Below are 15,509 nucleotides of genomic sequence, written 5' to 3' on the forward strand. Positions count from 1 at the left end.
AGAGGGGATGTTATGTAAATTAGAACACATCTGTACCAAGGGACACTGTATAGCCATTTTACTCATGAGGAATGAGTAAGAAAAACTACATACGGAGAGTAAGAACAGTGAAAACCCATACAAAAAGAAAATATATACAGACATGAAAACACAGTCATACTTGGCTGCGTATCAGAATAACCTCCAGAGCCTTCAGAGATATACAGGCACTCAGTTCCATTCCCCATAGCATTTTGATTTAACAGGTCTAATAGAGGGTCTTTATAGTTTTATCAAGTACCACAGGTGATTCTGGTACTGAACCAGGCTTAAGAACCATTACTCTAGGAGACCAAGAACCTAAAACTCTGATTTGTAATAATACGTTGTGCTTCAGAATCTATGTGCCAGCTCCAAATAGTCTGCTTACTGCACCTGGACCCAGCATTTAGACATCTGGAGAAGCATCAAGGCCTTTATCAGCACTTGGAGCTGCCTGGACCTGATGAGTGATTAAGATACCAACACGTGTTTTAAAGCGACTGGGCTCACTACCAATAGCACAAAGCAACACAACCTAATTTTTAAATTGGTATTATGGCTTTGAAAAAAAAAAGCATCTTAAAAAAAAGCTGACTATGAAACAAAAGCATGTTAAATAAATACCAACCTCCCATCAATTATTATGAAATATGAGTCATTTTTTTTTTTTTTTTTTAGGAAGAGACTGCGAGACAAATGAAATGACAGATTAAAAAAGTCACCCTTGTGGGATTAAAAAGAACTATGTCAGGAAGCTGGGTGAAGATGGCAAACAGAACACAGTTATTTATCTTCCTCTCCGCCCCAAATCCCACAAAATGACAGAAAGTGAGACAAAAAGGCTACAAAGCATGAAAGAAATATCCAGAAGTTTTAACTGTGATCTAACAGGATTCTCAGAAGGAGAGAACAGAAAGAGTCACAGAGAAGAAACAATAAAAGACAGAGGAGAAAAAAATTTCCTATAGCTGAAGAAAGGCGTGCCTCTGCAGTTTAAAGGGTTCAGTGAGTGATGACTGGGATAAATGAAAAGCAGCACACGATGTCCAGACCCACTGTTGTAAACTTTCAGAGCACCAAAGGTGAAGAGAAAGTCCTAGAACTTTTCTGAGGGACAAAAATAGGTTTCCTGCAAAGAAACCAGAATGAGATTGGTATGATAACTCTCACTGGCAACACCAGAAACTACAAGACAATGAAACCATGTCTTTGAAAAGATATTTGGATGGCTACCCTAGAAAATGATTCATTGTGTGCACAGGGAGACTAAGCATTTTCACAACAGTACTATTTTCAACAGCCACAATCAGAAATAATCCATATGTTAAATGAATTATTCATTAAGTCTATTTACTGAGTACCTAACAGACACCAAGCCTGTTCGATGAACTGGAGTCATAGCAGTAAATAAAACGGAAAAGGTCCCTGTGTTCATGGATCTTATATTTTCCATTATGTGGCAATATTCTAGAATACTCTGCATTTGTCCAAGATAATGAAGGAGACTTACATATATTGACACAGAAAGCTATCCAAGGAATATTTGTAAGTGAAAAATGTATACTGCAGTATAATTCTATTAATGTTCATTTTTTTAAAAAAGCACACATGTATATGAATGTAAATATTATATAAAGAAAACAAACTTCAAAGATATATCCCAAATTCTGGCTAACTCTGGAGAGTGAAAGGAAAACAGTGTTAGAGATGGCCTTTCTCATTTTTCCCTATATGCTTTGACATTCTTGAACCTTTTACTAAAAGAATGCCATCATCTATAACTTCTATACTTTTGTAAAGAAAGTAAGAAGTAACAAAGAGACAAATATTTTACTTCAATAGAACAATTAACATTTAAATTATTGGGCTGGGCACGGTGACTCACGCCTGTAATTCCAGCACTTTGGGAGGCCAAGATGGGTGGATCATGAGGTCAGGAGATTCAGACCACCCTGGCTAACACGGTGAAACCCCGTCTCTACTGAAAATACAAAAAATTAGCTGGGCGTGGTGGCGGGCACCTGTAGTCCCAGCTGCTTGGGAGACTGAGGCAGGAGAACGGCGTGAACCCGGGAGGCAGAGCTTGTAGTGAGCTGAGATTGCGCTACTGCACTCCAGCCCAGGCGACAGAGCGAGACTCCCTCTCAAAAACAAAAACAAACAAACAAATCAAACATAAACATTTAAATTATTAATAGGGCTTATATTGGCACATATGAGGCATTTGATAAATATTAATTGCATTTATTTGGCATTTCTAAGTTTAAATAAAGAAAAATGGGCCCGGCACAGTGGCTCACACCTGTAATCCCAGCACTTTGGAAGGCCGAGGCAGGCAGATCACCTGAGGTCAGGAGTTCAAGACCAGCCTGACCAACATGGCAAAACCCTCTCTCTACTAAAAATACAAAATTAGCTGGGCATGGTGGTGGGCACCTGTAATCCCAGCTACTCTGGAGGCTGAGGCAGGCGAATTGCTTGAACCTGGGAGGCAGAGGTTGTGGTGAGCTGAGATTGTGCCATTGCACTTCAGCCTAGGCAACAAGAGGGAAACTCCATCTCAAAAAAAAAAAAAAAAAAAAACAGAAAAAAAGAAAAATGGTGTCACAGGAACCAAGCATATCCGTGAAAGAACTATGATAATTAATAATAACTGTCTATAGTTCTTCATAGTTTATAAAGTATGCTCATATACACTATCTAATTTCATCATATCACATTATCTCATTTCATACTTATACAAACCTGGAGGTTTTCATAAATTATAAAAGGCAGATACAGGATTTCCTTCCTAGGTACCCTTATATAGAAGTTTTAACTCTGATTCAAACTTTTTGATACATCTGAAAGGATTCTACAAGACACAAACTCTTAAGCCAAAGTGAAGACAGGAGCTCTGACCAAAACATTAAAATCTCAACAAAGCTACCAGCCTCACTTTAAACACCTCTTTCCTATACAGGTCTAGGTTTTTACCATAATATTTTGCATTCTGATTCTCTTATAGTAAAACCGAATTCAAATGACAGATACATACAGCAGTATGAAAGAAAAATCTTTCCCATCTTTCAACATTTGCCAAAAAATAAGATAGATTTCAGGACTGAAGCTGGTATAAAACTTGTCATTTTGCTAATTATTAAGAAAAGACTCACCCAATTAATTGCTAAGCCTTTTCTTAAAAGTGAATTAAGATGGGTGTGGGGAAGAAGTATTTCAGAACAAGCTGTTTTCAGCCACACAAGGAATTCTATAAATTACACAATTGTAAGCAATGAATATTCCAATTGCAAATTATTCCTACCTGCTCATTAAAATAAATTTTCTAAGGACTGCTCTTAGTTGACTTTTAGCATTTTATCAAAATTTGTAAAATCTTATTTTAAAAAGTCTATAATTCTGAATTTTTACTCATTCAGAAAATCTTTTCTCATTTGTTTGAATTAGCAACATTTTTCCTGCATTTTATTTGTAACAGCTAATCAATATAGAAGAGGCAGCATCTTTCAGCTTATACCTGCAGAAACTAATAAACTTGTATTTCAACACTAGCAAATATCAAGTGGTCACCCTTAAATTTCATAACCTTTTAAATCTGACCTTTCAAAGTTCTTATCATTCCTCTTAAATTAAGGGTAGAATGACCTTAATCAATCAAAAATTCTGCAAAAAAGTAAGAAATTTTATGAAATTCTGTAAACATAACTTAGAGCTTTGACTCAGGGGGAAAGTGTGTGAGTGTATGTGTGTGTGTCCTCAGTTTATTTCCTCACAACAGATTAGAGAAAAAATTTGGGTTATGAATCTTCTCTACCTGAAGCAGAAATTCCTTTCAGGATAAAAACCACCAAATGTCACATGAATTTTAGTTGACCGCAATCATAGGTTCAAGTACAAATGACATGAACAACAGGTGTTTATGACCAGATTTTCCACTTGTTTCAGAAAACCTGAAAAAACAGTTTAACAGGAAAGACTTGTTTAGTCCACCTGACTAAATCTTTGTTTAGGCCTCAATCTTCTGAAAAGGAAGCAAAATAACACTAATAATGACTTTTTAAAATACAAAGAAAGAACATCATAACACTTATACGTTTTAAATGTTTTTAAAGTTCAGTAACAACTTTAAATTATGTTTCAATTTAAATATTTATTCATCAATCATGATTAGTAAAGCTCTAAACATCTATAGCAATGGAAGACTAAAACTGTATTTCTTTTCTTTAGCCAAGGACAAGTCACTGGAAAAATAGTCTTTAAAGACCTCTGACAATGCAGATTTTTAAAAATGCAGAAAATGAAACATCAGTAATATTTCTTTTTGGGGGTAAGATTAGTGTCTTACATAGCTTTCTCATCCCCAAAGTGCCTACATAGTTATTCCACTGACATGGTGAAAAATTAGGAGCTGTTTGGTACAAGGAGTAATGGTCACAAGTCAATATATATCACCTGAAGCTTACAGCTAATTCTATCACATGGAAAAAAGTGATGAAAACAATGTGAAGTATTTGCACTACTGGTTACTTGCAAATCAGAAGGATAATATATTCTGTACAAGGGTGACAAACATTTTAGCTTTACAATTAGAAAAAGTGTAACTACAGAGTCAATAAAAATCAGAAATTCATCTATTAAAAAGGATGTACTGATATCCTCTCAAATCAGCTAATAATAAAAAATGGAGATAACTAGCATGTACAGAGTTTACAAGGCACTTTTATATAAAGTATTTGTTTTCATTCTCATAAAAATCTGATTAGATAGGTAGTATTTCCCCTTGACAGGTCAGAAACAAAAAAGTGAAAGAAACGTAATGCATAACCACACCTTCTGACTATGGTATCTGCGATCTTCCCACCATTCCTCACTGCCTCATATGTAGATAAACCCAATATATGCTTGAAGAAAGCATGTTTCTTACTGAGACAATGGCTTAAAGTGAAATTTTGGGATGGGATTATTGTAGTTAAAATGACAACTAAATAAGAGAAAAATTCCATGGCCAACGCATGTGAAAAATACAACAACTAGTAAACTAGTGACTGTGGATTATGTCAGGATGCACCCATGTGGTCTGAGATGAAAGAATAGTATGGTAGGAAGCAATTTTCACACAGTTTACATCATTTTTCTTGAAGTCACCATCTCTTCTTATTAAAACAGTACAGCATGGTGGCTCATGCCTGTAATCCCAGCACTTTGGGAGGCCAAGGCGGAAGGATCACGAGGTCAGGAGATTGAGACCATCTTGGCTAACACGGTGAAACCCCATCTCAACTAAAAATACAAAATATTAGCCAGGCGTAGTCGCAGGCGCTTGTAGTCCCAGCTGCTCGGGAGGCTGAGGCAAGAGAATGGCTGAACCTGGGAGGCAGAGCTTGTAGTGAGCCAAGATTGCGCTTCTGCACTCCAGCCTGGGCGAAAGAGTGAGACTCTGTCTCAAAACAAACTAACAAACGAACAAACAAAAAACAGTATAGCAAGAAGAATAAAAACATAGTCCCTGAATGGATCCATTCTATAAAGACCCAATACAATATTTCCACACCATCTAAACCTTTGGCATTCTTGAGCTAGAACAAAGCCACTTCTATTACATAGGGAAATTATGACTTATGGATAGAGTTTGATTCCAGAATACTTATATAAGTTTACTCATTTAAAAAATATTAGCTGGGCGTGGTGGCTCACACCTGTAATCCCAGCATTTTGGGAGGCCAAGGCGGGTGGATCACGAGGTCAGGAGTTCGAGACCAGCTTGGCCAACATGGTGAAACCCCAACTCTACTAAAGATACAAAAAATTAGCTGGGCGTGGTGGCACATGCCTGTAGCCCCAGCTACTCAGGAGGCTGAGGCAGAAGAATCGCTTGAACCCGGCAGGCGGAGGTTGCAGTGAGCCAAGACAGTGCCACTGCCCTCCAGCCTGGGGGACAGAGCAAGACTCTTTTTCAAAAAAAGAATAAAAATTTACTGGACACCTACCATGTGCTCATTACTTAGACCTATTTGGGGTACTGTGGGAGACTCTGAGGTGAATAAGATAGGGATTTAAAGTCTAGAATGAGGGCCAGCAAACTTCTGTAAAGTGGCAGATAGTACCTAAAATAAAAGCACAAAAATAGGCTTTGTGGGCCATGCAGTCCCTGTTGTAAATACTCAACTCTGCCACTGTAGCATGCAAGCAACCACAGACAGTACACCAATTAATGGGTGTGGTTGTGTTCCAAAAAAGCCCTCTGTTCGTAAAAACTGGTAGTTGGCTGGACTCCTGGTCTAGAACCAGTGATAGGATATACCCAAATATCTACAACATACTCAGCCTAACTGTTCAGGCTTTTATTTCTTGCCTGAACTGTTATAAAGCTCCCCCTCTTGTCCTGTGTCGCCAACTTCACTCCTCTAACTACTCCACTCAACACAGCTGCCAGAGTGATCTTATGTTTTAACACTATGTCACTGCTATTCTTAAAACTCAGTGGCTTAGCACTACTCACAGAAAAAAAGTCCACACTTCTTAGCAGAGTATAAAAGGCTTTTTGTGCTCCATCCCTGCTTTAGTCTCCTGACTTATCCCCCACAATCTCTCTCTACCATCCCTCCCCTAACTTCCATGCTGAAGCAATACTAAATTACTCCAATTACTATGTTATTCTGTGCCTCTGCTCCTTTGCATATGTTGTTCCCTCTACCTAAAAGGCCCTGTTCTACCAACAGACATGCATATGAAGGTTTTTCTCACCCCACAAGTTGACCATATCTGACATGCGTTCACTTCCTGGCCTTGCATGTACTTTCTGTTTCTGCACGTGGAGGGTTAGACTGTGGGCGGCTTAATGGTAGGTACTTTACTTGTTTGCAATTGGAGTATTAACTCCTAGAACAGGGGCTAGCAATGCAGTAGATGCCAAATAAATCTACTGTGAACCAAAGTCAACTGACAGTACCATAAATGATACATTACGATTTCAAGAAGGAAACGAGTATAACATTCTTGAAAGGGAAAATGTGAAAAGGTGTGAGGACAGTGGTAGCATATGAGCCAGGTAATGAAAAGACAGGTAAATGTAGAGGATGAAGATCCTCAGTGATGCAAAAAAACAAAATCAAAGCAGAGAGGTTGAAAAATAAATTAATGTCTGATGACCAGTGATTATTTATGTTTGGCTGAAGCATCTGGAGAACAATCAGGAGCACATTTGGAAAGGCCAGTTAGGGTCAGATCTAGAGGACGCAAAAGACCAGTTAGGGACAGATCTAGAGGACTCAAAAGACCCAAAAAAAGCCTGTACTTTGTTTTGTAAATGATGGGGAATCACTGAAAATGTCTGAATGGTTGAATGATATGAAACAAGAAGGTTAATCAAAGAGAAGGTAGGTAGTGGCAGTGAGAACTAAAGACACTGCCAAGACAGAACTGAAAAAATTTGGCAAGTGACTTGATGTAGGGCACAGTAGAGTGTCTGGAATCAAAGGTAATCCTGATGTTTTAAGCCTGGGAAATTGGGATAAACAGGGAAATGGGAGCAGAAAGGAAAGTAGTAAAAAAGACAGGAAATTTGGTTTTGGAATATTAAATCTGAAACCTGATAAAACATCTAGGTGAGGGTATTTAGTACAAATCTGAAAGTAGGAGACAGATATGTTCAGTAAATCTGTCTACAGGTGGTAACTAAAACCTGAAGGAGAGAAGAGATGGAAGATCAAGAGCACTTTATTTATCAAAATAAAAGTATCCTAGTACGTATTTCTACCATGGTAACTACAATATTATGGTACTAATTTGAAAATATGTCCATTTTCCTGACTCTGAACTCGAGGGAAGAGTTCAATTATCTTTATGTCTTCAGCCCAATACTGTGAGCACATCAAGTATTCATATATTTGCTGAATAAAGCAGCCCCCCACATTCTAGTATGTGGAAACTCCCACTTCCTCTTACAACTTCTTTTTTCTTTTTTTTTTTTGAGATGGAGTCTCGCTCTGTTGCCCAGGATGGAATGCAGTGGCACGATCTTGGCTCACTGCAAGCTCTGCCTCCTGGGTTCACGCAATTCTTTTGCCTCAGCCTCCCGAGTAGCTGGGACTACAGGTACCCGCCAGCACGCTCAGCTAATTTTTTGTATTTTTAGTAGAGATGGGGTTTCACTGTGTTAGCCAGGATAGTCTCAATCTCCTGACCTTGTGATCTGCCTGCCTCGGCCTCCTAAAGTGCTGGGAATACAGGCATGAGCCACCGCACCCGGCCATATTACAACTTTTTTTTTTTTTTTTTTTTTTTTGAGACAGAGTCTCGCTCTGTCACCCAGGCTGGAGTGCAGTGGCCAGATCTCAGCTCACTGCAAGCTCCGCCTCCCGGGTTCACGCCATTCTCCTGCCTCAGCCTCCCGAGTAGCTGGGACTACAGGCGTCCGCCACATCGCCCGGCTAGTTTTTTGTATTTTTTAGTAGAGACAGGGGGGGTTTCACCGTGTTAGCAAGGATGGTCTCGATCTCCTAACCTCGTGATCCACCCGTCTCGGCCTCCCAAAGTGCTGGGATTACAGGCTTGAGCCACCGCGACCGGCCACAACTTTTAATACAGTACAAAGATTAAAAAACACTCCTTCAAAATTTTCACTTCACGTGTCTGTGTCAGATGGTGATGACCTAAGGTAGATGAGTCAGCAGTTACTATAGGGCAGATACTATAGGAAGATCACTTCCTGCTACTCTGAAGATTTAGCAGTTGACAATTAATTCTTATTCCTTTTACCATCTCTTCTCCACCAAAAGTCAGTATTTCCCTACTCCTTGATATGCTGGACAGAAAAGAGAAAGAATTCTGGCATAATGTTTATAATCTGTTTAGCTGATTTTCCTCACCTTTATGTGTCTATTCATAGCGGTGGACTGCGCTGCTCGCACCAGACCCTCCAATTCAGCACCACTGAAATTCTTGGTCTCCATGGCCAGCTCTTTAATGTCCACATCAGCAGAGAGTAACTGATGCCCTCTCATTCTTGCTGTGTGGATATGAAGAATCTGTAGTCGGCCTTTCTCATCTGGCAAGCCTGATGAAATTAAAAATAAAATAGGCATTTTCCTAGTCTCGAAAGCACCATCAGAGGAGATTATTATTATTATTTATTATTATTTTGAGACAGAGTCTCGCTCTGTTTCCCAGGCTGGAGTGCAGTGGTACGATCTCAGCTCACTGTAACCTTCGCTTCCTGGATTCAAGCGATTCTCCCATCTCAGCCTTCCAAGTAGCTGGGATTACAGGTGCACACCACTACGCCCGGCTGATTTTCTTGTATTTTTAGTAGAGACAGGGTTTCACCATGTTGGCCAGGCTGGTCTCGAACTACTGGCCTCAAGTGATCCACCTGCCTCAGCCTCCCAAAGTGCTGGGATTACAGGCATGAGCCACTGTGCCAGCCTAGAGGAGATTGTTATAATCCTAATATTTTCCTTATAGGTACTCAAGCATGTAAACATCTACTTCTCATGATATAAAACTTTTCTAAAAAGTACTAAGCCACATGACATTGTTCCTGTTAATGAACTCGAAATGCCTCCACTCCCCCTACCACTCACCAATCAGTGACAGATCTCCTTACCTATCTCCATTTTAACTTCCAGTCTTCCAGGTCTAAGAAGAGCCTCATCTATCAGATCTGGTCTGTTGGTCATTCCTGAACACCGATGTTAAAACAACAAATGATCAGAGTTCAAAAATAAAATCAAATGTCCTTTTAGTATATGTAAGAATAGTAATTTCCCTAACAAACTAAGGAGACTTTGCTTTACTATTTCACTATTGTATAAGCCAATGAAATATAAATGTTATGAAAACTTCCTGTATTTAAAAAGAAAATTTAAGGTTCAAAGGGTAAATAATCTGTCCAAGTGACAGAGGGGCAATGTGACACGATCTCTCTGACTCCAAAGTTGCTTCTCTTTTTTATAGGCCAGTGGTTTTCAGACTTCATACAACAGCAGGGTGCTTTTCTTTTTTCCCCCTAGACGTCATCTTCAGAAGCACCTCAGTACTTAAAACAGCTAAAAGAGGAAGTCATAATCGTGATGTAGGATCTGAAATGCACTCCCTGGCCCTCACTGACCCTGAAAGCACCTCTGAGGACCCCTGAAGGCCTGCAAGACCCAGTTTGAAAGCCACTGCATTCCACTGTTTCATGTGTATTTTTCATTTTTGGGTGAGCTATAAGCTTCAACCTACATCTTTTTCATCTGCAGGTGAGCTATAAGCTTAAACCTACAAGTGACTGAAATGCATCTTTTATTTTTCCTATTAAGCCGAGGCATTACAAAAGATTCTTTAATATCACTAGATTCTAATTTGGAAACACTGGCAAAACAGTTTAATCACAACCTACACATATCTTAATTCAGAACTTATGGCTAATGTTTTTGAATGAACCATACTTTTTAAGAAAGTAAACATACCAATGACTAGGATGTTGTTTAGCTGCTCCACGCCATCAATTTTGGACAGCAACTGGTTGACAACAGTGTCATGAACTCCCGTGCTACCAGCCATGCTCCCTCTCTGCTTGCAGATGGCATCAATTTCATCAAAGATGATGATGTGCAAACCACTGTTAGCACCAAGCTATTAAGGGAAGAAACAATATTAAAGATCATAATTTGAATGTCTTATTAAACAAACTAATCAGAAAAACAAAACGAAGCTTTCAACAGATTGACTTTGCTTCATTTTGACTAATAAATATGGCAAGTGCAATTGTGGTTGTTGTCCTCACAAAGGTGATGGCACTACATTCTCAGAATTCTGCAAACTGGAAACTCATTCTAGAACCTCATATTTAATAGCTATAAAATGAAAGTACACATACACTGATACATAGTGTGTGTGTGTATAGATAGAAAGTAAGTAGTCCATCAAATACTTGATATACATTTCTTATTTCACTATTTGAAAGAACTCTTACATTTGTCAGATACTTTCATTAAGTCAGTCAGTGGCAACACCCTCCCATTTTCCCTGAGTTTTGGTGAGAAGACTGTCCCAGAAGCAGTAGGGTTAATGTTTGTTTTGTTATATTATGTAACTAAAGGTTAACTCCACCTACAGATTGCCTGGGAATTGGACAAATCAGTGAAGAAACTCAACATGACTCACAAGTACTTATATCACATGAAAACAGATTACTCCTTCCTAACAATAAAGTGAGAACAGAGACAGTTTATAAAAAGAACATTTTTATACTCGTTAAGGGGGTGCTGTTTCTTCTGCATAATGATTTCTGTCTTAGTTTACTAGAAATAAAATCACCACTGAAAGAAAATAGTTTGTACATTTCCAACCTTTAACAGATACAAACACTTCTGAACGCTACTAATTCATTAGGTTAATTTAACATGTACCTTCTAAAATTTATATTTAAATAATTTAGTCTCCTATCAGGGAGTAAAGTGCACTCTAGGAATTTTCTTTTTCTTTTATAAACAAAAAACATGGCCAGGCGCGGTGGCTCCTGCCTGTAATCCCAGTACTTTGGGAGGCAGAGGAGGATGGATCAACTGAGGTCAGGAGTTCAAGACCAGCCTGGCCAACATGGTGAAACCCTGTCTCTACTAAAAATACAAAAATGAGCTGGGTGTGGTGGCAGGCGCCTGTAATCCCAGCTACTCTGGAGGCTGAGGCAGGAAAATCACCTGAACCCAGGAGGCAGAGGTTGCAGTGAGCTGAGACTGCACCACTGCACTCCAGTCTGGGCAACAGAGCGAGACTCCGTCTCAAAAACAAACGAAAACACTAGGGATTAACAAAATTGGTGAAAAATGAACATAACCTAAATATGACAATATATGGATAATAAAAATTAAAATCAGCATAATGAGACTGAGGATTAAATATGGTTAGTATCCATTAAATCTCTGATAAGGATATAATCTTTTTTTTTTTTTTGAGACGAAGTCTCGCTCTGCCGCCCAGGCTGGAGTGCAATGACGCAATCTCAGCTCACTGCAACCTCTGCCTCCCGGGTTCAAGTGATTCTCCTGTCTCAGCTTTCTGAGTAGCTGGGATTACAGGCATGTGCCGGCACTCCTGGCTAATTTTCGTATTTTTAGTAGAGATGGGGTTTCACCATGTTGGCCAGGTTGGTCTCAAACTCCTGACCTCAGGTGATCCACTCAGCTCAGCCTCCCAAAGTGCTGGGATTACAGGCGTGAGCCACCATGCCCGGCCTAATCTTTGTTTTAATAAAAGAATGTTTTTTTTAACTTTTTATAAGAGTAGTAGATTTGTTAACAGAGCAAAAGTTGCAAAACAAATAGAAATAAAGTTTAAAAATAAAGCTGGGCAGAGTGGTATGTGCCTATAGTCCCAGCTACTCTGGAGGCTGAGGCTGGAGGATCGCTTGAGCCCAGGAGTTGGAGTCCAGCCTGGGCAACACAGTGAGATCCCATCACTAAAAAATAAATAAAAATATACTACATTTGCCATGGCTTGTGCCTGTAATCCCAGCTACTTGGAAGGCAGAGGTGGGAAGATTGCTTCAGGCCAGGAGTTCAAGACCAGCCTGGGCAACATAGTGACATCCCATCAATAAAGACCCATCTATAAAACAACATTAAATCACCTAAAGATAACTGCTGTTAATGGTCCACAGATTTCTATATTTTAACTAAATATTGAGAACTCACTGCACCTTGTATTCTCTTGAATATTATTCTTTGAAAACAATTTTCAATGGTTATTTTTGCTTCCAACTGCAAAATACATAATTATAGAAAATATGGGAAAATAGCAAAAAATAAAGAATTCACAATCATCTCAAACTCAGCCAAAATGGAGCTATGTAATACCTTGCATCCTGTTTTTCATCCAGGTATTATTTTAAACCCTTTCCCATCCCTATACAATATGACTTGTCGCCCAGGCTGGAGTGCAGTGGTGCAATCTCGGCTCACTGCAAGCTCCGCCTCCTGGGTTCACACCCTTCTCCTGCCTCAGCCTCCCGAGTAGCTGGGACTACAGGCGCCTGCCACCACACCCGGCTAGTTTTTTTTTTTTGTATTTTTTAGTAGAGATGGGGTTTCACGGGTGTTAGCCAGGATGGTCTCGATCTCCTGACCTCGTGATCCGCCCGTCTCGGCCTCCCAAAGTGCTGGGATTACAGGCTTGAGCCACCGCGCCCGGCCTTTTGTATTTTTTTTTTTTAGTAGAGATGGTGTTTCACCATGTTAGCCAGGATGGTCTCGATCTCCTGACCTTGTGATCCGCCTGCCTCAGCCTCCCAAAGTGCTGGAATTACAGGAGTGAGCCACCGTGCCCGGCCGACAATATGATTTTTAATAGCTCTATAATATTTAATCATATGAATGGTTTCACAGTTTAACTCTCCTATTCCATATTAACTCCTTACTGTTAGATATTTAATTATTTCTAAGTCTTTAGTATTATATATGTTGCTGCAATAAACATTTTCTCTTTTCATTCTTTGTAGAGACAGGATCTCACTCTGTTGCCCAGGCTGGAGTGCAGTGGTACGATCAAAGCTCACTGCAGCCTCAAACTCCTGGGCTCAAGCAATCCCCCACCTCAGCCTCCTGAGTGGCTGGGACTACAGATGTGTGCCACCATGCCTGGCAAATATTTTATTTTTTTTGTAGAGATGGGGTTTTGTCATGTTACTTTGGTCTTGAACTCCAGGACTCAAGTGATCTTCCTGCCTCAACCTCCCAAAGTGCTGGGATTACAAATATGAGTTACTGTACCTGGCCTACAATGAACATTTTTATACTTAAATGCTTGACAAATATAGATGATTACTTGCTAAAGGCAAATTGTTAGGTTAAAAGGTATGTTAAGTATTTTAAGGCCCTTGAAATAGGAACACTTGAAAAAGTGGAAACACTTTTCCAGAAAGGTTTTATCAATCTATAATCTCAGCACAGTACATGACAGTGCCTATCTTGGTATATTCCCACACGTAATGAATATTAGAAACACATTAAAAGTAATTCTCGATTTGGTAGATGGACAATGGTATCTTTCTGTTGTCTTTAAATCACATTTATTGAATTACTAAAGAGGCTGGTGCTGTTAAAAAATCATGTTTTTACCATTAGTAATTTTATTAGTATTTCATATGTCTTCTGTACCCTTTTCTGTTGAAATTCAAGAGCTTTTCCTACTGATTTATTAAAAAATGATTTATATATTAGGGCCATTATTATACTTGTAACTACTTTATCTTAGTTTGCCATTTGTCTTTTATTTATGGCGTGTGTGCATATATATATTTTTTGAGATAGAGTCTCGCTCTGTCATCCAGGCTGGAGTGCAGTGGTGTGATCTCTGCTCACTGCAACTTCCGTCTCCCAGGTTCAAGCGATTCTTGTGCCTCAGCCTCCCACATGTGGGATTACAGACATGCACCAGCAAGTCTGGCTAATTTTGTATTTTCAGTAGAGACAGGGTTTCACCACGTTGGCTAGGCTGGTCTCGAACTCCCGAACTCAGGTGATCTGCCCACCTCGGCCTCCCAAAGTGCTGGGATTACAGGTGAGAGCCACTGTGCCCAGCCTATTTATGGTATATTTTCGATAAGTGGAAGGGGTTTTCTGTTTCTACTAAACAGCCAGCATCAATTTTTATTTTTGTGATATTTTTGTTAGTTTTATCCTTAAAATTGTTCCCCATTACAGACGCTGATGGTCACACATTTTCTTCTCTTAAACTTTTGCTTTACATGTAATTCTTTATCTGGTTTTTTATTTTTGTGTGTGGTACAAGTAAAGTGAGAAGCCAACTAATTCTTCTTCAAATAACCGACCCAGCATTGTTCCCTAAATAATCCCTCCTTTCTTCGTTGACTGAGCTGCCATCTCTACCAGGTTTTGGACTCTGATGTATGCTAGGTTATTACCAGCCTGTCTACTACATACATGTTTTTATCTCTGTAACTTTACAGTAGTGCATTGAAGAAGCTCTTCTCCTGTATACATTCTTCTTTTTTATAACTATCTTGGCTATTTCCAACCATGTCTATTTCCAAATGAACATCATAATCATTCTTACGAGGGGGAATAACCTCCACCAATTAAAAATAGACAAAGAAACAGACAAAAACTTAAGCCCTGATTGAAATTAGGTTAAATATCTAAGTTTAGGAAATACTAAAATCTTTATAGCATATGTGGTTTTTTAGAATAATAATGCCTCTCCAATTATTCAACACTTTTATGTCTCTCAGTAAAGTTTTAAAATTTGTTTTTATTTTTATTTTTAGAGATAAGGTCTCACTATGTTGCCCAGGCTGGTCTTGAACTCCTGGACTTAAGTGATCCTCCCACCTTGGCTTCCCAAAGTGCTAGGATTACAGGCGTGTGCCATTGGGCCCAGCTTCCCAATAAAGTTGTATAGTTTTTGTTGTTTAAATTCCTTCATTCCTTCATAAAGATTCCTAGCTATATTTTTTGGTTGCAATTGTGATGGGATTTTTCTATTAT

General features: G+C 39.1%; 1 protein-coding gene across 4 annotated transcripts in view; it reads right to left on the bottom strand.

The window, feature by feature from the left end:
• Nucleotides 1–15,509, bottom strand: part of NSF (N-ethylmaleimide sensitive factor, vesicle fusing ATPase) — a 162,016-nt gene that overhangs the window by 53,017 nt on the left and 93,490 nt on the right. For all 4 annotated transcript variants that reach the window (XM_074019987.1, XM_005584555.3, XM_065531750.2 and 1 more), the window contains 3 exons: nucleotides 10,473–10,638; nucleotides 9,626–9,700; nucleotides 8,889–9,076 (listed from right to left, as the gene is read on the bottom strand). In XM_074019987.1, the coding sequence (XP_073876088.1) occupies nucleotides 8,889–9,076; nucleotides 9,626–9,700; nucleotides 10,473–10,638 (429 nt within the window). The remainder of the gene's footprint in view (nucleotides 1–8,888; nucleotides 9,077–9,625; nucleotides 9,701–10,472; nucleotides 10,639–15,509) is intronic.

This window comes from Macaca fascicularis, chromosome 16, assembly GCF_037993035.2.
Source record: "Macaca fascicularis isolate 582-1 chromosome 16, T2T-MFA8v1.1".
NCBI lineage: Eukaryota > Metazoa > Chordata > Mammalia > Primates > Cercopithecidae > Macaca > Macaca fascicularis.